Source organism: Salmo salar, chromosome ssa13 (genome assembly GCF_905237065.1).
Source record: "Salmo salar chromosome ssa13, Ssal_v3.1, whole genome shotgun sequence".
NCBI classification, from domain to species: Eukaryota; Metazoa; Chordata; class Actinopteri; order Salmoniformes; family Salmonidae; genus Salmo; species Salmo salar.
The window spans coordinates 10,747,577-10,774,965 of NC_059454.1; the positions used below are offsets into that span (position 1 = coordinate 10,747,577).

Sequence of the window (27,389 nt, forward strand, 5' to 3'; positions counted from 1 at the left end):
CAGAGTGAAGAGACTATAGATGACTGTTATCTAGCTGGACAGAGGGAAGAGACTGTAGATGACTGTTATCTAGCTGGACAGAGTGAAGAGACTATAGATGACTGTTAGGAAGCTTGACAGAGTGAAGAGACTATAGATGACTGTTATCTAGCTGGACAGAGGGAAGAGACTATAGATGACTGTTATCTAGCTGGACAGAGTGAAGAGACTATAGATGACTGTTATCTAGCTGGACAGAGTGAAGAGACTATAGATGACTGTTATCTAGCTGGACAGAGGGAAGAGACTATAGATGACTGTTATCTAGCTGGACAGAGGGAAGAGACTATAGATGACTGTTATCTAGCTGGACAGAGTGAAGAGACTATAGATGACTGTTATCTAGCTGGACAGAGGGAAGAGACTATAGATGACTGTTATCTAGCTGGACAGAGTGAGGAGACTATAGATGACTGTTAGGAAGCTGGACAGAGTGAAGAGACTATAGATGACTGTTAGGAAGCTATACAGAGTGAAGAGACTATAGATGACTGTTATCTAGCTGGACAGAGTGAAGAGACTATAGATGACTGTTATCTAGCTGGACAGAGGGAAGAGACTATAGATGACTGTTATCTAGCTGGACAGAGGGAAGAGACTATAGATGACTGTTATCTAGCTGGACAGAGTGAGGAGACTATAGATGACTGTTAGGAAGCTGGACAGAGTGAAGAGACTATAGATGACTGTTAGGAAGCTATACAGAGTGAAGAGACTATAGATGACTGTTATCTAGCTGGACAGAGTGAAGAGACTATAGATGACTGTTATCTAGGTGGACAGAGGGAAGAGACTGTAGATGACTGTTATCTAGCTGGACAGAGTGAAGAGACTATAGATGACTGTTAGGAAGCTTGACAGAGTGAAGAGACTATAGATGACTGTTATCTAGCTGGACAGAGGGAAGAGACTATAGATGACTGTTATCTAGCTGGACAGAGTGAAGAGACTATAGATGACTGTTATCTAGCTGGACAGAGTGAAGAGACTATAGATGACTGTTATCTAGCTGGACAGAGGGAAGAGACTATAGATGACTGTTATCTAGCTGGACAGAGGGAAGAGACTATAGATGACTGTTATCTAGCTGGACAGAGTGAAGAGACTATAGATGACTGTTATCTAGCTGGACAGAGGGAAGAGACTATAGATGACTGTTATCTAGCTGGACAGAGTGAGGAGACTATAGATGACTGTTAGGAAGCTGGACAGAGTGAAGAGACTATAGATGACTGTTAGGAAGCTATACAGAGTGAAGAGACTATAGATGACTGTTATCTAGCTGGACAGAGTGAAGAGACTATAGATGACTGTTATCTAGCTGGACAGAGGGAAGAGACTATAGATGACTGTTATCTAGCTGGACAGAGGGAAGAGACTATAGATGACTGTTATCTAGCTGGACAGAGTGAGGAGACTATAGATGACTGTTAGGAAGCTGGACAGAGTGAAGAGACTATAGATGACTGTTAGGAAGCTATACAGAGTGAAGAGACTATAGATGACTGTTATCTAGCTGGACAGAGTGAAGAGACTATAGATGACTGTTATCTAGGTGGACAGAGGGAAGAGACTGTAGATGACTGTTATCTAGCTGGACAGAGTGAGGAGACTATAGATGACTGTTAGGAAGCTGGACAGAGTGAAGAGACTATAGATGACTGTTAGGAAGCTATACAGAGTGAAGAGACTATAGATGACTGTTATCTAGCTGGACAGAGGGAAGAGACTATAGATGACTGTTATCTAGCTGGACAGAGTGAGGAGACTATAGATGACTGTTAGGAAGCTGGACAGAGTGAAGAGACTATAGATGACTGTTAGGAAGCTATACAGAGTGAAGAGACTATAGATGACTGTTATCTAGCTGGACAGAGTGAAGAGACTATAGATGACTGTTATCTAGCTGGACAGAGGGAAGAGACTATAGATGACTGTTATCTAGCTGGACAGAGGGAAGAGACTATAGATGACTGTTATCTAGCTGGACAGAGGGAGGAGACTATAGATGACTGTTATCTAGCTGGACAGAGTGAAGAGACTATAGATGACTGTTATCTAGCTGGACAGAGTGAAGAGACTATAGATGACTGTTAGGAAGCTATACAGAGTGAAGAGACTATAGATGACTGTTATCTAGCTGGACAGAGTGAAGAGACTATAGATGACTGTTATCTAGCTGGACAGAGGGAAGAGACTGTAGATGACTGTTATCTAGCTGGACAGAGTGAAGAGACTATAGATGACTGTTATCTAGCTGGACAGAGGGAAGAGACTATAGATGACTGTTAGGAAGCTGGACAGAGTGAAGAGACTATAGATGACTGTTATCTAGCTGGACAGAGTGAAGAGACTATAGATGACTGTTATCTAGCTGGACAGAGGGAAGAGACTATAGATGACTGTTATATAGCTGGACAGAGTGAAGAGACTATAGATGACTGTTATCTAGCTGGACAGAGTGAAGAGACTATAGATGACTGTTAGGAAGCTATACAGAGTGAAGAGACTATAGATGACTGTTATCTAGCTGGACAGAGTGAAGAGACTATAGATGACTGTTATCTAGCTGGACAGAGGGAAGAGACTGTAGATGACTGTTATCTAGCTGGACAGAGTGAAGAGACTATAGATGACTGTTAGGAAGCTTGACAGAGTGAAGAGACTATAGATGACTGTTATCTAGCTGGACAGAGGGAAGAGACTATAGATGACTGTTATCTAGCTGGACAGAGTGAAGAGACTATAGATGACTGTTATCTAGCTGGACAGAGTGAAGAGACTATAGATGACTGTTATCTAGCTGGACAGAGGGAAGAGACTATAGATGACTGTTATCTAGCTGGACAGAGGGAAGAGACTATAGATGACTGTTATCTAGCTGGACAGAGTGAAGAGACTATAGATGACTGTTATCTAGCTGGACAGAGGGAAGAGACTATAGATGACTGTTATCTAGCTGGACAGAGTGAGGAGACTATAGATGACTGTTAGGAAGCTGGACAGAGTGAAGAGACTATAGATGACTGTTAGGAAGCTATACAGAGTGAAGAGACTATAGATGACTGTTATCTAGCTGGACAGAGTGAAGAGACTATAGATGACTGTTATCTAGCTGGACAGAGGGAAGAGACTATAGATGACTGTTATCTAGCTGGACAGAGGGAAGAGACTATAGATGACTGTTATCTAGCTGGACAGAGTGAGGAGACTATAGATGACTGTTAGGAAGCTGGACAGAGTGAAGAGACTATAGATGACTGTTAGGAAGCTATACAGAGTGAAGAGACTATAGATGACTGTTATCTAGCTGGACAGAGTGAAGAGACTATAGATGACTGTTATCTAGGTGGACAGAGGGAAGAGACTGTAGATGACTGTTATCTAGCTGGACAGAGTGAAGAGACTATAGATGACTGTTAGGAAGCTTGACAGAGTGAAGAGACTATAGATGACTGTTATCTAGCTGGACAGAGGGAAGAGACTATAGATGACTGTTATCTAGCTGGACAGAGTGAAGAGACTATAGATGACTGTTATCTAGCTGGACAGAGTGAAGAGACTATAGATGACTGTTATCTAGCTGGACAGAGGGAAGAGACTATAGATGACTGTTATCTAGCTGGACAGAGGGAAGAGACTATAGATGACTGTTATCTAGCTGGACAGAGTGAAGAGACTATAGATGACTGTTATCTAGCTGGACAGAGGGAAGAGACTATAGATGACTGTTATCTAGCTGGACAGAGTGAGGAGACTATAGATGACTGTTAGGAAGCTGGACAGAGTGAAGAGACTATAGATGACTGTTAGGAAGCTATACAGAGTGAAGAGACTATAGATGACTGTTATCTAGCTGGACAGAGTGAAGAGACTATAGATGACTGTTATCTAGCTGGACAGAGGGAAGAGACTATAGATGACTGTTATCTAGCTGGACAGAGGGAAGAGACTATAGATGACTGTTATCTAGCTGGACAGAGGGAGGAGACTATAGATGACTGTTATCTAGCTGGACAGAGTGAAGAGACTATAGATGACTGTTATCTAGCTGGACAGAGTGAAGAGACTATAGATGACTGTTAGGAAGCTATACAGAGTGAAGAGACTATAGATGACTGTTATCTAGCTGGACAGAGTGAAGAGACTATAGATGACTGTTATCTAGCTGGACAGAGGGAAGAGACTGTAGATGACTGTTATCTAGCTGGACAGAGTGAAGAGACTATAGATGACTGTTAGGAAGCTTGACAGAGTGAAGAGACTATAGATGACTGTTATCTAGCTGGACAGAGGGAAGAGACTATAGATGACTGTTATCTAGCTGGACAGAGTGAAGAGACTATAGATGACTGTTATCTAGCTGGACAGAGTGAAGAGACTATAGATGACTGTTATCTAGCTGGACAGAGGGAAGAGACTATAGATGACTGTTATCTAGCTGGACAGAGGGAAGAGACTATAGATGACTGTTATATAGCTGGACAGAGTGAAGAGACTATAGATGACTGTTATCTAGCTGGACAGAGTGAGGAGACTATAGATGACTGTTAGGAAGCTGGACAGAGTGAAGAGACTATAGATGACTGTTATCTAGCTGGACAGAGTGAAGAGACTATAGATGACTGTTATCTAGCTGGACAGAGGGAAGAGACTATAGATGACTGTTATCTAGCTGGACAGAGTGAAGAGACTATAGATGACTGTTAGGAAGCTGGACAGAGTGAAGAGACTATAGATGACTGTTATCTAGCTGGACAGAGTGAAGAGACTGTAGATGACTGTTATCTAGCTGGACAGAGAGAAGAGACTATAGATGACTGTTATCTAGCTGGACCGAGTGAGGAGACTATAGATGACTGTTATCTAGCTGGACAGAGTGAAGAGACTGTAGATGACTGTTATCTAGCTGGACAGAGAGAAGAGACTATAGATGACTGTTAACTAGCTGGACAGAGTGAAGAGACTATAGATGACTGTTAGGAAGCTGGACAGAGGGAAGAGACTATAGATGACTGTTATCTACCTGGATAGAGGGAAGAGACTATAGATGACTTTTATCTAGCTGGACAGAGTGAAGAGACTATAGATGACTGTTAGGAAGCTGGACAGAGTGAAGAGACTATAGATGACTGTTAGGAAGCTGGACAGAGGGAAGAGACTATAGATGACTGTTAGGAAGCTGGACAGAGTGAAGAGACTATAGATGACTGTTAGGAAGCTGGACAGAGTGAAGAGACTATAGATGACTGTTATCTAGCTGGACAGAGTGAAGAGACTATAGATCACTGTTATCTAGCAGGACAGAGGGAAGAGACTATAGATGACTGTTATCTAGCTGGACAGAGGAAAGAGACTATAGATGCCTGTTATCTAGCTGGACAGAGTGAAGAGACTATAGATGACTGTTATCGAGCTGGACAGAGTGAAGAGACTATAGATGACTGTTATCTAGCTGGACAGAGGGAAGAGACTATAGATGACTGTTAGGAAGCTATAGAGAGTGAAGAGACTATAGATGACTGTTATCTAGCTGGACAGAGTGAAGAGACTATAGATGACTGTTATCTAGCTGGACAGAGTGAAGAGACTATAGATGACTGTTATCTAGCTGGACAGAGTGAAGAGACTATAGATGACTGTTATCTAGCTGGACAGAGGAAAGAGACTATAGATGACTGTTATCTAGCTGGACAGAGTGAAGAGACTATAGATGACTGTTAGGAAGCTGGACAGAGGGAAGAGACTATAGATGACTGTTATCTAGCTGGACAGAGTGAAGAGACTATAGATGACTGTTAGGAAGCTGGACAGAGTGAAGAGACTATAGATGACTGTTATCTAGCTGGACAGAGTGAAGAGACTATAGATGACTGTTATCTAGCTGGACAGAGTGAAGACACTATAGATGACTGTTATCTAGCTGGACAGAGTGAAGAGACTATAGATGACTGTTATCTAGCTGGACAGAGTGAAGAGACTATAGATGACTGCTATCTAGCTGGACAGAGGGAAGAGACTATAGATGACTGTTATCTAGCTGGACAGAGTGAAGAGACTATAGATGACTGTTATCTAGCTCGACAGAGGGAAGAGACTATAGATGCCTGTTATCTAGCTGGACAGAGTGAAGAGACTATAGATGACTGTTAGGAAGCTGGACAGAGGGAAGAGACTATAGATGACTGTTATCTAGCTGGACAGAGTGAAGAGACTATAGATGACTGTTAGGAAGCTTGACAGAGGGAAGAGACTATAGATGACTGTTATCTAGCTGGACAGAGTGAAGAGACTATAGATGACTGTTATCTAGCTGGACAGAGTGAAGAGACTATAGATGACTGTTATCTAGCTGGACAGAGTGAAGAGACTATAGATGACTGTTATCTAGCTGGACAGAGGAAAGAGACTATAGATGACTGTTATCTAGCTGGACAGAGTGAAGAGACTATAGATGACTGTTAGGAAGCTGGACAGAGGGAAGAGACTATAGATGACTGTTATCTAGCTGGACAGAGTGAAGAGACTATAGATGACTGTTAGGAAGCTGGACAGAGTGAAGAGACTATAGATGACTGTTATCTAGCTGGACAGAGTGAAGAGACTATAGATGACTGTTATCTAGCTGGACAGAGGGAAGAGACTATAGATGACTGTTATCTAGCAGGACAGAGTGAAGAGACTATAGATGACTGTTATCTAGCTGGACAGAGGGAAGAGACTATAGATGACTGTTACCAAGCTGGACAGAGTGAAGAGACTATAGATGACTGTTATCTAGCTGGACAGAGGGAAGAGACTATAGATGACTGTTATCTAGCTGGACAGAGTGAAGAGACTATAGATGACTGTTATCTAGCTGGACAGAGTGAAGAGACTATAGATGACTGTTATCTAGCTGGACAGAGTGAAGAGACTATAGATGACTGTTATCTAGCTGGACAGAGTGAAGAGACTATAGATGACTGTTATCTAGCTGGACAGAGGGAAGAGACTATAGATGACTGTTACCAAGCTGGACAGAGTGAAGAGACTATAGATGACTGTTATCTAGCTGGACAGAGGGAAGAGACTATAGATGACTGTTATCTAGCTGGACAGAGTGAAGAGACTATAGATGACTGTTATCTAGCTGGACAGAGGGAAGAGACTATAGATGACTGTTATCTAGCTGGACAGAGGGAGGAGACTATAGATGACAGTTATCTAGCTGGACAGAGTGAAGAGACTATAGATGACTGTTATCTAGCTGGACAGAGTGAAGAGACTATAGATGACTGTTAGGAAGCTATACAGAGTGAAGAGACTATAGATGACTGTTATCTAGCTGGACAGACTGAAGAGACTATAGATGACTGTTATCTAGCTGGACAGAGGGAAGAGACTGTAGATGACTGTTATCAAGCTGGACAGAGTGAAGAGACTATAGATGACTGTTATCTAGCTGGACAGAGGGAAGAGACTATAGATGACTGTTATCTAGCTGGACAGAGGGAAGAGACTATAGATGACTGTTATATAGCTGGACAGAGTGAAGAGACTATAGATGACTGTTATCTAGCTGGACAGAGTGAGGAGACTATAGATGACTGTTAGGAAGCTGGACAGAGTGAAGAGACTATAGATGACTGTTAGGAAGCTATACAGAGTGAAGAGACTATAGATGACTGTTATCTAGCTGGACAGAGTGAAGAGACTATACATGACTGTTATCTAGCTGGACAGAGGGAAGAGACTGTAGATGACTGTTATCTAGCTGGACAGAGTGAAGAGACTATAGATGACTGTTAGGAAGCTTGACAGAGTGAAGAGACTATAGATGACTGTTATCTAGCTGGACAGAGGGAAGAGACTATAGATGACTGTTATCTAGCTGGACAGAGTGAAGAGACTATAGATGACTGTTATCTAGCTGGACAGAGTGAAGAGACTATAGATGACTGTTATCTAGCTGGACAGAGTGAGGAGACTATAGATGACTGTTAGGAAGCTGGACAGAGTGAAGAGACTATAGATGACTGTTAGGAAGCTATACAGAGTGAAGAGACTATAGATGACTGTTATCTAGCTGGACAGAGTGAAGAGACTATAGATGACTGTTATCTAGCTGGACAGAGGGAAGAGACTATAGATGACTGTTATCTAGCTGGACAGAGTGAAGAGACTATAGATGACTGTTATCTAGCTGGACAGAGTGAGGAGACTATAGATGACTGTTAGGAAGCTGGACAGAGTGAAGAGACTATAGATGACTGTTATCTAGCTGGACAGAGTGAAGAGACTATAGATGACTGTTAGGAAGCTGGACAGAGTGAAGAGACTATAGATGACTGTTATCTAGCTGGACAGAGTGAAGAGACTATAGATGACTGTTATCTAGCTGGACAGAGGGAAGAGACTATAGATGACTGTTATCTAGCAGGACAGAGTGAAGAGACTATAGATGACTGTTATCTAGCTGGACAGAGGGAAGAGACTATAGATGACTGTTACCAAGCTGGACAGAGTGAAGAGACTATAGATGACTGTTATCTAGCTGGACAGAGGGAAGAGACTATAGATGACTGTTATCTAGCTGGACAGAGTGAAGAGACTATAGATGACTGTTATCTAGCTGGACAGAGTGAAGAGACTATAGATGACTGTTATCTAGCTGGACAGAGTGAAGAGACTATAGATGACTGTTATCTAGCTGGACAGAGTGAAGAGACTATAGATGACTGTTATCTAGCTGGACAGAGGGAAGAGACTATAGATGACTGTTACCAAGCTGGACAGAGTGAAGAGACTATAGATGACTGTTATCTAGCTGGACAGAGGGAAGAGACTATAGATGACTGTTATCTAGCTGGACAGAGTGAAGAGACTATAGATGACTGTTATCTAGCTGGACAGAGGGAAGAGACTATAGATGACTGTTATCTAGCTGGACAGAGGGAGGAGACTATAGATGACAGTTATCTAGCTGGACAGAGTGAAGAGACTATAGATGACTGTTATCTAGCTGGACAGAGTGAAGAGACTATAGATGACTGTTAGGAAGCTGGACAGAGTGAAGAGACTATAGATGACTGTTAGGAAGCTATACAGAGTGAAGAGACTATAGATGACTGTTATCTAGCTGGACAGAGTGAAGAGACTATAGATGACTGTTATCTAGCTGGACAGAGGGAAGAGACTATAGATGACTGTTATCTAGCTGGACAGAGGGAAGAGACTATAGATGACTGTTATCTAGCTGGACAGAGTGAAGAGACTATAGATGACTGTTAGGAAGCTATACAGAGTGAAGAGACTATAGATGACTGTTATCTAGCTGGACAGAGTGAAGAGACTATACATGACTGTTATCTAGCTGGACAGAGGGAAGAGACTGTAGATGACTGTTATCTAGCTGGACAGAGTGAAGAGACTATAGATGACTGTTAGGAAGCTTGACAGAGTGAAGAGACTATAGATGACTGTTATCTAGCTGGACAGAGGGAAGAGACTATAGATGACTGTTATCTAGCTGGACAGAGTGAAGAGACTATAGATGACTGTTATCTAGCTGGACAGAGTGAAGAGACTATAGATGACTGTTATCTAGCTGGACAGAGTGAGGAGACTATAGATGACTGTTAGGAAGCTGGACAGAGTGAAGAGACTATAGATGACTGTTAGGAAGCTATACAGAGTGAAGAGACTATAGATGACTGTTATCTAGCTGGACAGAGTGAAGAGACTATAGATGACTGTTATCTAGCTGGACAGAGGGAAGAGACTATAGATGACTGTTATCTAGCTGGACAGAGTGAAGAGACTATAGATGACTGTTATCTAGCTGGACAGAGTGAGGAGACTATAGATGACTGTTAGGAAGCTGGACAGAGTGAAGAGACTATAGATGACTGTTATCTAGCTGGACAGAGTGAAGAGACTATAGATGACTGTTAGGAAGCTGGACAGAGTGAAGAGACTATAGATGACTGTTATCTAGCTGGACAGAGTGAAGAGACTATAGATGACTGTTATCTAGCTGGACAGAGGGAAGAGACTATAGATGACTGTTATCTAGCAGGACAGAGTGAAGAGACTATAGATGACTGTTATCTAGCTGGACAGAGGGAAGAGACTATAGATGACTGTTACCAAGCTGGACAGAGTGAAGAGACTATAGATGACTGTTATCTAGCTGGACAGAGGGAAGAGACTATAGATGACTGTTATCTAGCTGGACAGAGTGAAGAGACTATAGATGACTGTTATCTAGCTGGACAGAGTGAAGAGACTATAGATGACTGTTATCTAGCTGGACAGAGTGAAGAGACTATAGATGACTGTTATCTAGCTGGACAGAGTGAAGAGACTATAGATGACTGTTATCTAGCTGGACAGAGGGAAGAGACTATAGATGACTGTTACCAAGCTGGACAGAGTGAAGAGACTATAGATGACTGTTATCTAGCTGGACAGAGGGAAGAGACTATAGATGACTGTTATCTAGCTGGACAGAGTGAAGAGACTATAGATGACTGTTATCTAGCTGGACAGAGGGAAGAGACTATAGATGACTGTTATCTAGCTGGACAGAGGGAGGAGACTATAGATGACAGTTATCTAGCTGGACAGAGTGAAGAGACTATAGATGACTGTTATCTAGCTGGACAGAGTGAAGAGACTATAGATGACTGTTAGGAAGCTATACAGAGTGAAGAGACTATAGATGACTGTTATCTAGCTGGACAGACTGAAGAGACTATAGATGACTGTTATCTAGCTGGACAGAGGGAAGAGACTGTAGATGACTGTTATCAAGCTGGACAGAGTGAAGAGACTATAGATGACTGTTATCTAGCTGGACAGAGGGAAGAGACTATAGATGACTGTTATCTAGCTGGACAGAGGGAAGAGACTATAGATGACTGTTATATAGCTGGACAGAGTGAAGAGACTATAGATGACTGTTATCTAGCTGGACAGAGTGAGGAGACTATAGATGACTGTTAGGAAGCTGGACAGAGTGAAGAGACTATAGATGACTGTTAGGAAGCTATACAGAGTGAAGAGACTATAGATGACTGTTATCTAGCTGGACAGAGTGAAGAGACTATACATGACTGTTATCTAGCTGGACAGAGGGAAGAGACTGTAGATGACTGTTATCTAGCTGGACAGAGTGAAGAGACTATAGATGACTGTTAGGAAGCTTGACAGAGTGAAGAGACTATAGATGACTGTTATCTAGCTGGACAGAGGGAAGAGACTATAGATGACTGTTATCTAGCTGGACAGAGTGAAGAGACTATAGATGACTGTTATCTAGCTGGACAGAGTGAAGAGACTATAGATGACTGTTATCTAGCTGGACAGAGTGAGGAGACTATAGATGACTGTTAGGAAGCTGGACAGAGTGAAGAGACTATAGATGACTGTTAGGAAGCTATACAGAGTGAAGAGACTATAGATGACTGTTATCTAGCTGGACAGAGTGAAGAGACTATAGATGACTGTTATCTAGCTGGACAGAGGGAAGAGACTATAGATGACTGTTATCTAGCTGGACAGAGTGAAGAGACTATAGATGACTGTTATCTAGCTGGACAGAGTGAGGAGACTATAGATGACTGTTAGGAAGCTGGACAGAGTGAAGAGACTATAGATGACTGTTATCTAGCTGGACAGAGTGAAGAGACTATAGATGACTGTTATCTAGCTGGACAGAGGGAAGAGACTATAGATGACTGTTATCTAGCTGGACAGAGTGAAGAGACTATAGATGACTGTTAGGAAGCTGGACAGAGTGAAGAGACTATAGATGACTGTTATCTAGCTGGACAGAGTGAAGAGACTGTAGATGACTGTTATCTAGCTGGACAGAGAGAAGAGACTATAGATGACTGTTATCTAGCTGGACCGAGTGAGGAGACTATAGATGACTGTTATCTAGCTGGACAGAGTGAAGAGACTGTAGATGACTGTTATCTAGCTGGACAGAGAGAAGAGACTATAGATGACTGTTATCTAGCTGGACAGAGTGAAGAGACTATAGATGACTGTTAGGAAGCTGGACAGAGGGAAGAGACTATAGATGACTGTTATCTACCTGGATAGAGGGAAGAGACTATAGATGACTTTTATCTAGCTGGACAGAGTGAAGAGACTATAGATGACTGTTAGGAAGCTGGACAGAGTGAAGAGACTATAGATGACTGTTAGGAAGCTGGACAGAGGGAAGAGACTATAGATGACTGTTAGGAAGCTGGACAGAGTGAAGAGACTATAGATGACTGTTAGGAAGCTGGACAGAGTGAAGAGACTATAGATGACTGTTATCTAGCTGGACAGAGTGAAGAGACTATAGATGACTGTTATCTAGCTGGACAGAGGGAAGAGACTATAGATGACTGTTATCTAGCTGGACAGAGGGAAGAGACTATAGATGACTGTTATCTAGCTGGACAGAGTGAAGAGACTATAGATGACTGTTATCTAGCTGGACAGAGTGAGGAGACTATAGATGACTGTTAGGAAGCTGGACAGAGTGAAGAGACTATAGATGACTGTTATCTAGCTGGACAGAGTGAAGAGACTATAGATGACTGTTATCTAGCTGGACAGAGGGAAGAGACTATAGATGACTGTTATCTAGCTGGACAGAGTGAAGAGACTATAGATGACTGTTAGGAAGCTGGACAGAGTGAAGAGACTATAGATGACTGTTATCTAGCTGGACAGAGTGAAGAGACTGTAGATGACTGTTATCTAGCTGGACAGAGAGAAGAGACTATAGATGACTGTTATCTAGCTGGACCGAGTGAGGAGACTATAGATGACTGTTATCTAGCTGGACAGAGTGAAGAGACTGTAGATGACTGTTATCTAGCTGGACAGAGAGAAGAGACTATAGATGACTGTTATCTAGCTGGACAGAGTGAAGAGACTATAGATGACTGTTAGGAAGCTGGACAGAGGGAAGAGACTATAGATGACTGTTATCTACCTGGATAGAGGGAAGAGACTATAGATGACTTTTATCTAGCTGGACAGAGTGAAGAGACTATAGATGACTGTTAGGAAGCTGGACAGAGTGAAGAGACTATAGATGACTGTTAGGAAGCTGGACAGAGGGAAGAGACTATAGATGACTGTTAGGAAGCTGGACAGAGTGAAGAGACTATAGATGACTGTTAGGAAGCTGGACAGAGTGAAGAGACTATAGATGACTGTTATCTAGCTGGACAGAGTGAAGAGACTATAGATGACTGTTATCTAGCTGGACAGAGGGAAGAGACTATAGATGACTGTTATCTAGCTGGACAGAGGAAAGAGACTATAGATGCCTGTTATCTAGCTGGACAGAGTGAAGAGACTATAGATGACTGTTATCGAGCTGGACAGAGTGAAGAGACTATAGATGACTGTTATCTAGCTGGACAGAGGGAAGAGACTATAGATGACTGTTAGGAAGCTATAGAGAGTGAAGAGACTATAGATGACTGTTATCTAGCTGGACAGAGTGAAGAGACTATAGATGACTGTTATCTAGCTGGACAGAGTGAAGAGACTATAGATGACTGTTATCTAGCTGGACAGAGTGAAGAGACTATAGATGACTGTTATCTAGCTGGACAGAGGAAAGAGACTATAGATGACTGTTATCTAGCTGGACAGAGTGAAGAGACTATAGATGACTGTTACGAAGCTGGACAGAGGGAAGAGACTATAGATGACTGTTATCTAGCTGGACAGAGTGAAGAGACTATAGATGACTGTTAGGAAGCTGGACAGAGTGAAGAGACTATAGATGACTGTTATCTAGCTGGACAGAGTGAAGAGACTATAGATGACTGTTATCTAGCTGGACAGAGTGAAGACACTATAGATGACTGTTATCTAGCTGGACAGAGTGAAGAGACTATAGATGACTGTTATCTAGCTGGACAGAGTGAAGAGACTATAGATGACTGCTATCTAGCTGGACAGAGGGAAGAGACTATAGATGACTGTTATCTAGCTGGACAGAGTGAAGAGACTATAGATGACTGTTATCTAGCTCGACAGAGGGAAGAGACTATAGATGCCTGTTATCTAGCTGGACAGAGTGAAGAGACTATAGATGACTGTTAGGAAGCTGGACAGAGGGAAGAGACTATAGATGACTGTTATCTAGCTGGACAGAGTGAAGAGACTATAGATGACTGTTAGGAAGCTTGACAGAGGGAAGAGACTATAGATGACTGTTATCTAGCTGGACAGAGTGAAGAGACTATAGATGACTGTTATCTAGCTGGACAGAGTGAAGAGACTATAGATGACTGTTATCTAGCTGGACAGAGGGAAGAGACTATAGATGACTGTTATCTAGCTGGACAGAGTGAAGAGACTATAGATGACTGTTAGGAAGCTGGACAGAGTGAAGAGACTATAGATGACTGTTATCTAGCTGGACAGAGTGAAGAGACTGTAGATGACTGTTATCTAGCTGGACAGAGAGAAGAGACTATAGATGACTGTTATCTAGCTGGACCGAGTGAGGAGACTATAGATGACTGTTATCTAGCTGGACAGAGTGAAGAGACTGTAGATGACTGTTATCTAGCTGGACAGAGAGAAGAGACTATAGATGACTGTTATCTAGCTGGACAGAGTGAAGAGACTATAGATGACTGTTAGGAAGCTGGACAGAGGGAAGAGACTATAGATGACTGTTATCTACCTGGATAGAGGGAAGAGACTATAGATGACTTTTATCTAGCTGGACAGAGTGAAGAGACTATAGATGACTGTTAGGAAGCTGGACAGAGTGAAGAGACTATAGATGACTGTTAGGAAGCTGGACAGAGGGAAGAGACTATAGATGACTGTTAGGAAGCTGGACAGAGTGAAGAGACTATAGATGACTGTTAGGAAGCTGGACAGAGTGAAGAGACTATAGATGACTGTTATCTAGCTGGACAGAGTGAAGAGACTATAGATGACTGTTATCTAGCTGGACAGAGGGAAGAGACTATAGATGACTGTTATCTAGCTGGACAGAGGAAAGAGACTATAGATGCCTGTTATCTAGCTGGACAGAGTGAAGAGACTATAGATGACTGTTATCGAGCTGGACAGAGTGAAGAGACTATAGATGACTGTTATCTAGCTGGACAGAGGGAAGAGACTATAGATGACTGTTAGGAAGCTATAGAGAGTGAAGAGACTATAGATGACTGTTATCTAGCTGGACAGAGTGAAGAGACTATAGATGACTGTTATCTAGCTGGACAGAGTGAAGAGACTATAGATGACTGTTATCTAGCTGGACAGAGTGAAGAGACTATAGATGACTGTTATCTAGCTGGACAGAGGAAAGAGACTATAGATGACTGTTATCTAGCTGGACAGAGTGAAGAGACTATAGATGACTGTTACGAAGCTGGACAGAGGGAAGAGACTATAGATGACTGTTATCTAGCTGGACAGAGTGAAGAGACTATAGATGACTGTTAGGAAGCTGGACAGAGTGAAGAGACTATAGATGACTGTTATCTAGCTGGACAGAGTGAAGAGACTATAGATGACTGTTATCTAGCTGGACAGAGTGAAGACACTATAGATGACTGTTATCTAGCTGGACAGAGTGAAGAGACTATAGATGACTGTTATCTAGCTGGACAGAGTGAAGAGACTATAGATGACTGCTATCTAGCTGGACAGAGGGAAGAGACTATAGATGACTGTTATCTAGCTGGACAGAGTGAAGAGACTATAGATGACTGTTATCTAGCTCGACAGAGGGAAGAGACTATAGATGCCTGTTATCTAGCTGGACAGAGTGAAGAGACTATAGATGACTGTTAGGAAGCTGGACAGAGGGAAGAGACTATAGATGACTGTTATCTAGCTGGACAGAGTGAAGAGACTATAGATGACTGTTAGGAAGCTTGACAGAGGGAAGAGACTATAGATGACTGTTATCTAGCTGGACAGAGTGAAGAGACTATAGATGACTGTTATCTAGCTGGACAGAGTGAAGAGACTATAGATGACTGTTATCTAGCTGGACAGAGTGAAGAGACTATAGATGACTGTTATCTAGCTGGACAGAGGAAAGAGACTATAGATGACTGTTATCTAGCTGGACAGAGTGAAGAGACTATAGATGACTGTTAGGAAGCTGGACAGAGGGAAGAGACTATAGATGACTGTTATCTAGCTGGACAGAGTGAAGAGACTATAGATGACTGTTAGGAAGCTGGACAGAGTGAAGAGACTATAGATGACTGTTATCTAGCTGGACAGAGTGAAGAGACTATAGATGACTGTTATCTAGCTGGACAGAGGGAAGAGACTATAGATGACTGTTATCTAGCAGGACAGAGTGAAGAGACTATAGATGACTGTTATCTAGCTGGACAGAGGGAAGAGACTATAGATGACTGTTACCAAGCTGGACAGAGTGAAGAGACTATAGATGACTGTTATCTAGCTGGACAGAGGGAAGAGACTATAGATGACTGTTATCTAGCTGGACAGAGTGAAGAGACTATAGATGACTGTTATCTAGCTGGACAGAGTGAAGAGACTATAGATGACTGTTATCTAGCTGGACAGAGTGAAGAGACTATAGATGACTGTTATCTAGCTGGACAGAGTGAAGAGACTATAGATGACTGTTATCTAGCTGGACAGAGGGAAGAGACTATAGATGACTGTTACCAAGCTGGACAGAGTGAAGAGACTATAGATGACTGTTATCTAGCTGGACAGAGGGAAGAGACTATAGATGACTGTTATCTAGCTGGACAGAGTGAAGAGACTATAGATGACTGTTATCTAGCTGGACAGAGTGAAGAGACTATAGATGACTGTTATCTAGCTGGACAGAGGGAAGAGACTATAGATGACTGTTATCTAGCTGGACAGAGTGAAGAGACTATAGATGACTGTTATCTAGCTCGACAGAGGGAAGAGACTATAGATGACTGTTATCTAGCTGGACAGAGTGAAGAGACTATAGATGACTGTTAGGAAGCTGGACAGAGGGAAGAGACTATAGATGACTGTTATCTAGCTGGACAGAGTGAAGAGACTATAGATGACTGTTAGGAAGCTTGACAGAGGGAAGAGACTATAGATGACTGTTATCTAGCTGGACAGAGGGAAGAGACTATAGATGACTGTTATCTAGCTGGACAGAGGGAAGAGACTATAGATGACTGTTATCTAGCTGGACAGAGTGAAGAGACTATAGATGACTGTTAGGAAGCTGGACAGAGTGAAGAGACTATAGATGACTGTTATCTAGCTGGACAGAGGGAAGAGACTATAGATGACTGTTATCTAGCTGGACAGAGTGAAGAGACTGTAGATGACTGTTATCTAGCTGGACAGAGTGAAGAGACTATAGATGACTGTTATCTAGCTGGACAGAGGGAAGAGACTATAGATGAATGTTATCTAGCTGGACAGAGTGAAGAGACTATAGATGACTGTTATCTAGCTGGACAGAGGGAAGAGACTATAGATGACTGTTACCAAGCTGGACAGAGTGAAGAGACTATAGATGACTGTTATCTAGCTGGACAGAGGGAAGAGACTATAGATGACTGTTATCTAGCTGGACAGAGTGAAGAGACTATAGATGACTGTTATCTAGCTGGACAGAGTGAAGAGACTATAGATGACTGTTATCTAGCTGGACAGAGTGAAGAGACTATAGATGACTGTTATCTAGCTGGACAGAGTGAAGAGACTATAGATGACTGTTATCTAGCTGGACAGAGGGAAGAGACTATAGATGACTGTTACCAAGCTGGACAGAGTGAAGAGACTATAGATGACTGTTATCTAGCTGGACAGAGGGAAGAGACTATAGATGACTGTTATCTAGCTGGACAGAGTGAAGAGACTATAGATGACTGTTATCTAGCTGGACAGAGTGAAGAGACTATAGATGACTGTTATCTAGCTGGACAGAGGGAAGAGACTATAGATGACTGTTATCTAGCTGGACAGAGTGAAGAGACTATAGATGACTGTTATCTAGCTCGACAGAGGGAAGAGACTATAGATGACTGTTATCTAGCTGGACAGAGTGAAGAGACTATAGATGACTGTTAGGAAGCTGGACAGAGGGAAGAGAGTATAGATGACTGTTATCTAGCTGGACAGAGTGAAGAGACTATAGATGACTGTTAGGAAGCTTGACAGAGGGAAGAGACTATAGATGACTGTTATCTAGCTGGACAGAGGGAAGAGACTATAGATGACTGTTATCTAGCTGGACAGAGGGAAGAGACTATAGATGACTGTTATCTAGCTGGACAGAGTGAAGAGACTATAGATGACTGTTAGGAAGCTGGACAGAGTGAAGAGACTATAGATGACTGTTATCTAGCTGGACAGAGGGAAGAGACTATAGATGACTGTTATCTAGCTGGACAGAGGGAAGAGACTATAGATGACTGTTATCTAGCTGGACAGAGGGAAGAGACTATAGATGACTGTTATCTAGCTGGACAGAGAGAAGAGACAGTAGATGACTGTTATCTAGCTGGACAGAGTGAAGAGACTATAGATGACTGTTAGGAAGCTGGACAGAGTGAGGAGACTATAGATGACTGTTATCTAGCTGGACAGAGTGAAGAGACTATAGATGACTGTTATCTAGCTGGACAGAGTGAAGAGACTATAGATGACTGTTATCTAGCTGGACAGAGTGAAGAGACTATAGATGACTGTCATCTAGCTGGACAGAGGGAAGAGACTATAGATGACTGTTATCTAGCTGGACAGAGTGAAGAGACTATAGATGACTGTTATCTAGCTGGACAGAGTGAAGAGACTATAGATGACTGTTATCTAGCTGGACAGAGGGAAGAGACTATAGATGACTGTTATCTAGCTGGACAGAGTGAAGAGACTATAGATGACTGTTATCTAGCTCGACAGAGGGAAGAGACTATAGATGACTGTTATCTAGCTGGACAGAGTGAAGAGACTATAGATGACTGTTAGGAAGCTGGACAGAGGGAAGAGACTATAGATGACTGTTATCTAGCTGGACAGAGTGAAGAGACTATAGATGACTGTTAGGAAGCTTGACAGAGGGAAGAGACTATAGATGACTGTTATCTAGCTGGACAGAGGGAAGAGACTATAGATGACTGTTATCTAGCTGGACAGAGGGAAGAGACTATAGATGACTGTTATCTAGCTGGACAGAGTGAAGAGACTATAGATGACTGTTAGGAAGCTGGACAGAGTGAAGAGACTATAGATGACTGTTATCTAGCTGGACAGAGGGAAGAGACTATAGATGACTGTTATCTAGCTGGACAGAGGGAAGAGACTATAGATGACTGTTATCTAGCTGGACAGAGGGAAGAGACTATAGATGACTGTTATCTAGCTGGACAGAGAGAAGAGACAGTAGATAACTGTTATCTAGCTGGACAGAGTGAAGAGACTATAGATGACTGTTAGGAAGCTGGACAGAGTGAGGAGACTATAGATGACTGTTATCTAGCTGGACAGAGTGAAGAGACTATAGATGACTGTTATCTAGCTGGACAGAGTGAAGAGACTATAGATGACTGTTATCTAGCTGGACAGAGTGAAGAGACTATAGATGACTGTTATCTAGTTGGACAGAGTGAAGAGACTATAGATGACTGTTATCTAGCTGGACAGAGAGAAGAGACAGTAGATGACTGTTATCTAGCTGGACAGAGTGAAGAGACTATAGATGACTGTTATCTAGCTGGACAGAGGGAAGAGACTATAGTTGACTGTTATCTAGCTGGACAGAGGGAAGAGACTATAGATGACTGTTATCTAGCTGGACAGAGGGAAGAGATTATAGATGACTGTTATCTAGCTGGACAGAGTGAAGAGACTGTAAATGTAGCTCCATTATCAGTTCTACAGTTCCCATTTGGTTTTAGTCATTTCAATGTCGATTGAGATCGTTTTCCCGGGAGGGATACAAAAAAAAGTACTACTCAAACCCAATTAAATTCGCCCCATGGGTGGTTTGATAAGAAAATTGATATATTTGAGTTTGACATGTGCACTAAGGGAAGCAGACTGGTTTGTAATGCTGACAAATAACCAGACAGGAAAAATGTATGCATTAATCCTTCCGTATGTAATATAAGACAAGATTATTGGACACCCTGTATGAGGATTCAGAGGCCATTTTCCTTTCATATGGACAAGCCTCATCTGGTTGGACAGAAATCTATGACACACACCAGAGGAGGCTGTTGGGAGTAGCTCTAGGAGGACATGCTCATTGTAAAGGCTGGAATGGAATTAATGACACCGAGTCAAACATATGGTTTCTATAGATTTGATGTGTTTGATACCATTCCATTTATTCCATTCCAGCCATTATACTGAGCCCATCCTCCTCTACAGGTATAGCATATTAATTTGATCGCTTTTGTTGCTGAGAATTGTTTACTGCACAGGAGGAAATGCAAACTTGTAGTGTATTTATTTGTGGTTTAAAATGACTTCTAAAGTTTGTAATTTCCACTTTAAAATGTCAGACTTGATTTGCCCTAACAAAAAAATGTATCAAACCCTACAAAAAAAATGTCCATTAATTATAATCCACATGTCCTGTTGCTGCAGGATTATTTTCCTGCTGTAGTAAACTGGTTCAAATTATTATCCTACATCTGTAGCCCCTCCCAGCCTCCTCTGACACACACACACATTATCCTCCAGCCGACCTACCAACAAATTCGGAGAGGAAGACTACAAAGAATGGAGTGACCAAGTCGTTGATTCCCTGGACGTAGCCGCTGGCTGGATGGCGGATAGCCCAGATGAAGAGGATCCTCTCAAACACCTGATTGAACACATGAAGGCACAGACAGGACAGGATTCAATCCAAAGTGATATGCCATGTCTATTACGCGTTAACAAAACCTTTCTCCAGAATATCAAAAAGTGGAATTGGTCCATCCAAGCCAGGCAACTAGTATGAAGAGCTGAGAGAGAGAAGCTCACCTCTTGCACAGCGGGCTGCTGGAAAAGTGGAATTAGCGGGTTTGTCCTCGGAATGTCGATGTGGATCTGTGAAAACAAAGCATGGGCTACTTAAAAACTGATTCGCTACAGAAGGCAGGGCTACTTAAACACTGACTCACTACAGTAGGCAGGGCTACTTCAACACTGACTCACTACAGTTGGCAGGGCTACTTAAACAATGACTCACTACAGAAGGCAGGGCTACTTAAACACTGACTCACTACAGTAGGCAGGGCTACTTCAACACTGACTCACTACAGAAGGCATATCCTACTTAAACACTGACTCACTACAGTAGGCAGGGCTACTTAAACACTGACTCACTACAGTAGGCAGGGCTACTTAAACACTGACTCACTACAGAAGGCAGGGCTACTTAAACACTGACTCACTACAGTAGGCAGGGCTACTTAAACACTGACTCACTACAGTAGGCAGGGCTACTTAAACACTGACTCACTACAGTAGACAGGGCTACTTAAACACTGACTCACTACAGAAGGCAGGGCTACTTAAACACTGACTCACTACAGAAGGCAGGGCTACTTAAACACTGACTCACTACAGAAGGCAGGGCTACTTCAACACTGACTCACTACAGTAGGCAGGGCTACTTCAACACTGACTCACTACAGAAGGCAGGGCTACTTAAACACTGACTCACTACAGAAGGCATATCCTACTTAAACACTGACTCACTACAGTAGGCAGGGCTACTTAAACACTGACTCACTACAGTAGGCAGGGCTACTTCAACAATGACTCACCACAGTAGACAGGGCTACTTAAACTCTGACTCACTACAGAAGGCAGGGCTACTTCAACACTGACTCACCACAGTAGGCAGGGCTACTTAAACACTGACTCACTACAGAAGGCAGGGCTACTTAAACACTGACTCACCACAGTAGGCAGGGCTACTTAAACTCTGACTCACCAGAGTGGGTAACATTGGTTGTTAGGATTTAGTACTTTGGTGACTCATGTATTACCTGTCTATATGTGTCTTTGTAAGTCTCGTCTGTCCTGGAGTGGTAATACTGTTCAATGAAGCCAAAGTACTCATCTCTCTTCCTCTTCAGCACCAGGTCTCTGCGCTCCATGTTGGCTGGGAGGTAACCCTACCATGACAAAGAGGACGACAATGAAAGAAAAGAGGATATTCTCTTGAAGATGTGAACAGTACCGGAACAGGGTAGAAGAGTGATACGAGTCAAGGGTCAATCCTACAGTCAAGATTATGTAGATCATATCACAACAAATACCAATGTGTGTGCAGTTCTCATATATAATACACTGAGTGTACAAAACATTAAGAAAACTGCTCTTTCCATGACATAGATTGAACAGGTGAAAGCTATGATTCCTTATTAATGTCTCTTGTTAAATCCACTTTAATCAGTGTAGACGAAAGGGAGGAGACAGGTTAAAGAATGATTTTTAAGTCTTGAGATAATTGAGACATGGATTGTGTATGTGTGCCATTCGGAGGGTGAATGGGCAAAACTAATTATTTAAGTGCCTTTGGTTATGGTAGTAGGTGCCAAGCGCACCGGTTTGTGTCAAGAACTGCAGCGCTGCTGGGTTTTTCACCCTCAACAGGTTCCCGTATGTATCAAAAATGGTCCACCACCCAAAGAACATCCAGCCAACTTAACACAACTGTGGGAAGCACTGGAGTCAACATGGGCCAGCATCCCTGTGGAATGTTTTCGACACATTGTAGAGTCCATGCCCTGACAAATTGAGACTGCTCTGAGGGCAAAAGGTGATACTCTGAGGGTCAATTGTCATACTCCTTGTGTGTGATCTCCAGCCTAGTCAAAGGTCATCATGGTACATACAGAGAGGAAGTCAAAGGTCATCATGGTACATACAGAGAGGAAATCAAAGGTCATCATGGTACATACAGAGAGCAAGTCAAAGGTCATCATGGTACATAAAGAGAGGAAGTCAAAGGTCATCATGGTACATACAGAGAGGAAGTCAAAGGTCATCATGGTACATACAGAGAGGAAGTCAAAGGTCTTCATGGTACATACAGAGAGCAAGTCAAAGGTCATCAAGGTACATACAGAGAGGAAGTCAAAGGTCATCATGGTACATAAAGAGAGGAAGTCAAAGGTCATCATGGTACATAAAGAGAGGAAGTCAAAGGTCATCATGGTACATACAGAGAGGAAGTCAAAGGTCATCATGGTACATACAGAGAGGAAGTCAAAGGTCTTCATGGTACATACAGAGAGCAAGTCAAAGGTCATCATGGTACATACAGAGAGCAAGTCAAAGGTCATCAAGGTACATACAGAGAGGAAGTCAAAGGTCATCATGGTACATAAAGAGAGGAAGTCAAAGGTCATCATGGTACATACAGAGAGCAAGTCAAAGGTCATCATGGTACATACAGAGAGCAAGTCAAAGGTCATCAAGGTACATACAGAGAGGAGCCTCCATGTGATGGGCCTCACTTCTCGTGGAATACCTGACCAGCTGTGCTTCCGGAGCTCCTCTGTGGATCACAAGGACCAGGAGATAGAATGAGAATACAGTACATACATTGTAAACACAACGTTGGCCTACTTGCATTAGCTATTTCAATCTATAAGGTGGCGTTTATTCTCACCAAGGTCGGTGTTAGGACAGGACAGAAGGTATTTGAATTTGTCCAATCGGCTCTTGTCTCGCAGTGTCATGATTGGGGCCCCCGAGGAATTTTGGTCAGAGATTCTGGCGACTAACGGGATGATAGGACGAACTGGGAGAGACTGTTGCTTCTGCAGGGTGGAGCGCACTGTGGAGGAAGAGACCCAGAGTGGAGGATCATGGAGCAAGTCGCAGAGAGTAGACTATCAACAATATCAGTTTTTAGTTGATAATGAGAAATATCTTTAATACATCCACATGGGATATGAAGACTAAATGCAAAGACATGTTCCCTAAAATCCACCCCACCCCCGTGACGTTAGTGTCCAATGTCCACATTACCTGTATTGGTGTTGATCAGGGCCTCACTGCTGGACTTCACCACCACTCTGCCATTGATCTGTCCACAGTCTGTGTCCTCCTCCTGCTGAAGACAGCCCTCTGCTGTTGGGGGAGCCAGCCGGTCTGCAGGCCCCGTGTCTGGCTCCCTGGTGGTGTCACTGGGTTGTTGTAAAGGAAGAGGAGGCACCTGGTGCGTGGAGTGCAGGGTGGGCGGGAGAGATGAGGGGTGAATGGGAGCTAAGAAGTCCTCATCGTTCTCGTCATCAATGTCCCAGGCATCGTTGGTGCTACGGGCAAATTCGTGGAAACTAGACGCTTTTTTAGACTTGAGATTGTTTCCCTTGGGAGTGTCTTTAGGAAACCTGCAGAGAGAAAAAGGGGACAAAAATGTAATCTACGTGTCACTGATACAATGAAGATACCATTGAGTAGCTACAGCACTCTCGTGGTAAAGACAAGATGGTACATTGACAACAAACAATATAAAAAGGAACAGCTGACCAAATGGCATAAAAAGGCCAATAAAACAATAGCGTAAAAAGAAAGACCAATGTATTACGCTTCGGACACACCGACAGCGTCGTTACGCAAACTAGTACGCATCATCTGGATGTGTCTGCAACACAAGTTCCAACATTCACCTTCTGTTTACCATTTCTGTCAAGCCGCGTAGAGCAGACAGATTGACGCATACCAAGTTCGATAAATCTATCGTATGCACCACACCGAACGCGCACTGCAACTGCCTCTGCAACGTAACGCTGCAAGACAAACGCAGCGTTTCATTGGAAATGAATGTAATTCTGGTGTACCAAAATGCAATGACGCTGTCGATGTGTTTGGAAGCGTTAACGTGGAACAATCAAACCAACAGTACCATTCTCATCCACAACATGTTCAAGGGCTTTTGGCAATATAGACACGAACATCCACGATCTAAAGTAAGCATACAACAACAACAAAAATAAATGTTGAATGAAGGGTGAAAAAAGAATCCCTGTGGGCTGCATGCAGAGCACTTACGTGCGGTGTATTCTGGGGTCAAGGGGAGGATGCTGCGCTCCATAAACTGGCTGTATACTGTAGAGGAGAAAGAGCAGTGGCCTAGCAGCACTTCACTGGGAGCACGTGGGCTCATTGAGGCCTCTTTTCATGTTTCATTGACAATGTTGGCTATTATAGTGGACTCATTACGAATTTGACAACAGGTTCATAAAGCATAGACTCCCCAGAGCAACCATTATGGGCAGACAGAGGACTTCATTTTCTCTTATCCCCCCCCCCCTAAAATATGAACCTCTTCTGTTTGGGTTTTGGATAATAGTTGTTCGTACAGTAGGCGTACAGCTGTAACACCTTATGTGACGGGAGACGACAGCCTTACTGACACCGCATGGAGAGTAGCCGCTCACCACCGATCTGATGATGCTACAAGACCTGTGACCTGCAACACAGTCCAACGGCCCTCGTGTGTCTGTCTCTCTTGGTGTTTCTGATGGGAACCAAGCTCGGTGGAGAGGAAATAGCCCTACTGTTGTAGATGACTAAATTAGTCAAGTTACTGAGTCTTTAAAACGGCAATCAGCAATTGAAACAAGAACAAAACCTCTTCCCCGCCACTGTTTCGGTAAAAAGATGAGGGATTTGGGCTGGAGAAATGTAACCACTCTTAAATTCAAGGACTGACAATCCATGATATCAACATTATAGTTTTAACCATGAGGCAATATATATATATATATATATATATATATATATATATATATATATATATATATATATATATATATATAGCATTAAACTGTATTGCCTCATGGTTAAAACTATAATGTCGATATCATGGATTGTCAGTCCTTGAATATATGTAGAAACTGCGGATTGCCTCTTTAACACAATAATAGCTCATGTTGTAGTAAAGTGGCTCATCAGCTGGGTCTTAGGAGGATATTGTAGGATATCGACATGACCTAGTAACCTTTTCATTGGTACAATGGCAATACCCTATCATGTCTGGTTGGTATCTCATAACAGCTTATTACATAGCTTCTTCTGTCAGGGATTGGGACCAATGTTACTTCCTGTTTGCATTGTGGCTACCACCAAAGACAACACCCAATCCTTAGAGACCACTCACATTACCTTGGCTCCTCCAGAGATAAGACACATTGTGTCAATTTCTGTCAATTGTGTCAATTTTCTCAGCCATAAAGGAGTTCAACAAGAAAGGCCATATGCCAATCTATTTGGTAATACTGTATTGGGGACGTTTCTGAAGTACTTTCTCAGTCTTTCCTGCTTATCCTAGATGTCAACATTCACCCATTACAGACCTCCTGACATGTTGTGTGGACATATGGTAGCCAAGACAAAGGCATGAAGATTACCTCATGAGCTCCAATGTGCAACAAAGACCACCACTTCCGTATTGCCTAAAGGGAAGGTTTATGTTTATTGTCATGAGTCTTGTCCTGGATGCAGAACTGAGCGATATCTCCATAGAACAGCTGCGAAGTCAAAATTGGCTATACTGTACTGCTATAATTTATGAAAAGAAGAAAATAGATTTTTGGTCTTAATTTAAGGTTAGGGTTCGTTATTCGGCTTAGCAGTGTGGTTAGGTTTAAAACGAAAAATGATAACCTGCGCATAACGGCTTCATAAACTAGCTATCTAGCAAACAAGGTTAAGCATATGTTTTATTAACATTTAATGACACTGTAATTACGCAAAACCAACGCTATTATTCCCACTAAAATACAGAGTTAACTCATTATCAGAATACACATTTATAATCTTAAAAATCAGGAAAGATGAGAACTGGGAGAACTGAAACATACCTTCCTGGAACCTTTGCGTTTTTCCTCCAGAAATGAATTATGTTGTCGGTGGCCATGCTCGGTTAATGCAAATCCCCTCAGTCTAACACCGCGCGTACTTCTACACATGTACAAAGCATTGGAGAAGATTTTAGCGTTTCAGATCCGATATACTAAACCGGATTGTCTTTGCAGCAACCAACAACAAAGTTTTGACGTGTGTCAATAATGTCCTTTTGTTGCAATTGCCGATACCGTATAATACAGAACGGTGGAGGTCGCCATCTTGGACACATTGACATGGACGTGTGATTGGCGGACGGGTTTAACAGGTGCATAGACACTTACCAATAGGAATACTATAGTGAAAGGAAGTCAACCTTGTCTGAACACGCCTCCTCCAACATGTTATAATAAAGTAATAAGGCCCGAGGAGTTGTGGTCTATGACCAATATACCATGGCTAAGGGCTGTTCTTTGTCACAATGCAACTCTGAGTGCCTGGATATAGCCCTCAGCTGTGGTACCTTGGCCATATAC

General features: G+C 42.6%; 1 protein-coding gene across 3 annotated transcripts in view; it reads right to left on the minus strand.

Annotated features, from left to right (window-relative positions):
- Positions 1–27,156, minus strand: part of LOC106566410 (TBC1 domain family member 22B) — a 31,557-nt gene extending 4,401 nt beyond the window's left edge. Inside the window, exons 1-9 of one of the 3 annotated variants that reach the window (XM_045692930.1) lie at positions 26,871–27,156; positions 26,418–26,462; positions 25,057–25,113; positions 24,034–24,395; positions 23,672–23,839; positions 23,487–23,557; positions 22,041–22,169; positions 21,028–21,093; positions 20,752–20,866 (exon numbers count right to left, since the gene is read on the minus strand). In XM_045692930.1, coding sequence (XP_045548886.1) covers positions 20,752–20,866; positions 21,028–21,093; positions 22,041–22,169; positions 23,487–23,557; positions 23,672–23,839; positions 24,034–24,395; positions 25,057–25,113; positions 26,418–26,462; positions 26,871–26,926 — 1,069 coding nt within the window. In that variant the 5' untranslated portion in view covers positions 26,927–27,156. The remainder of the gene's footprint in view (positions 1–20,751; positions 20,867–21,027; positions 21,094–22,040; positions 22,170–23,486; positions 23,558–23,671; positions 23,840–24,033; positions 24,396–25,056; positions 25,114–26,417; positions 26,463–26,870) is intronic. The other 2 variants (XM_014134413.2, XM_014134414.2) reach the window with 2 other exon arrangements.
- Between the last annotated feature and the right edge of the window lie 233 nt (positions 27,157–27,389).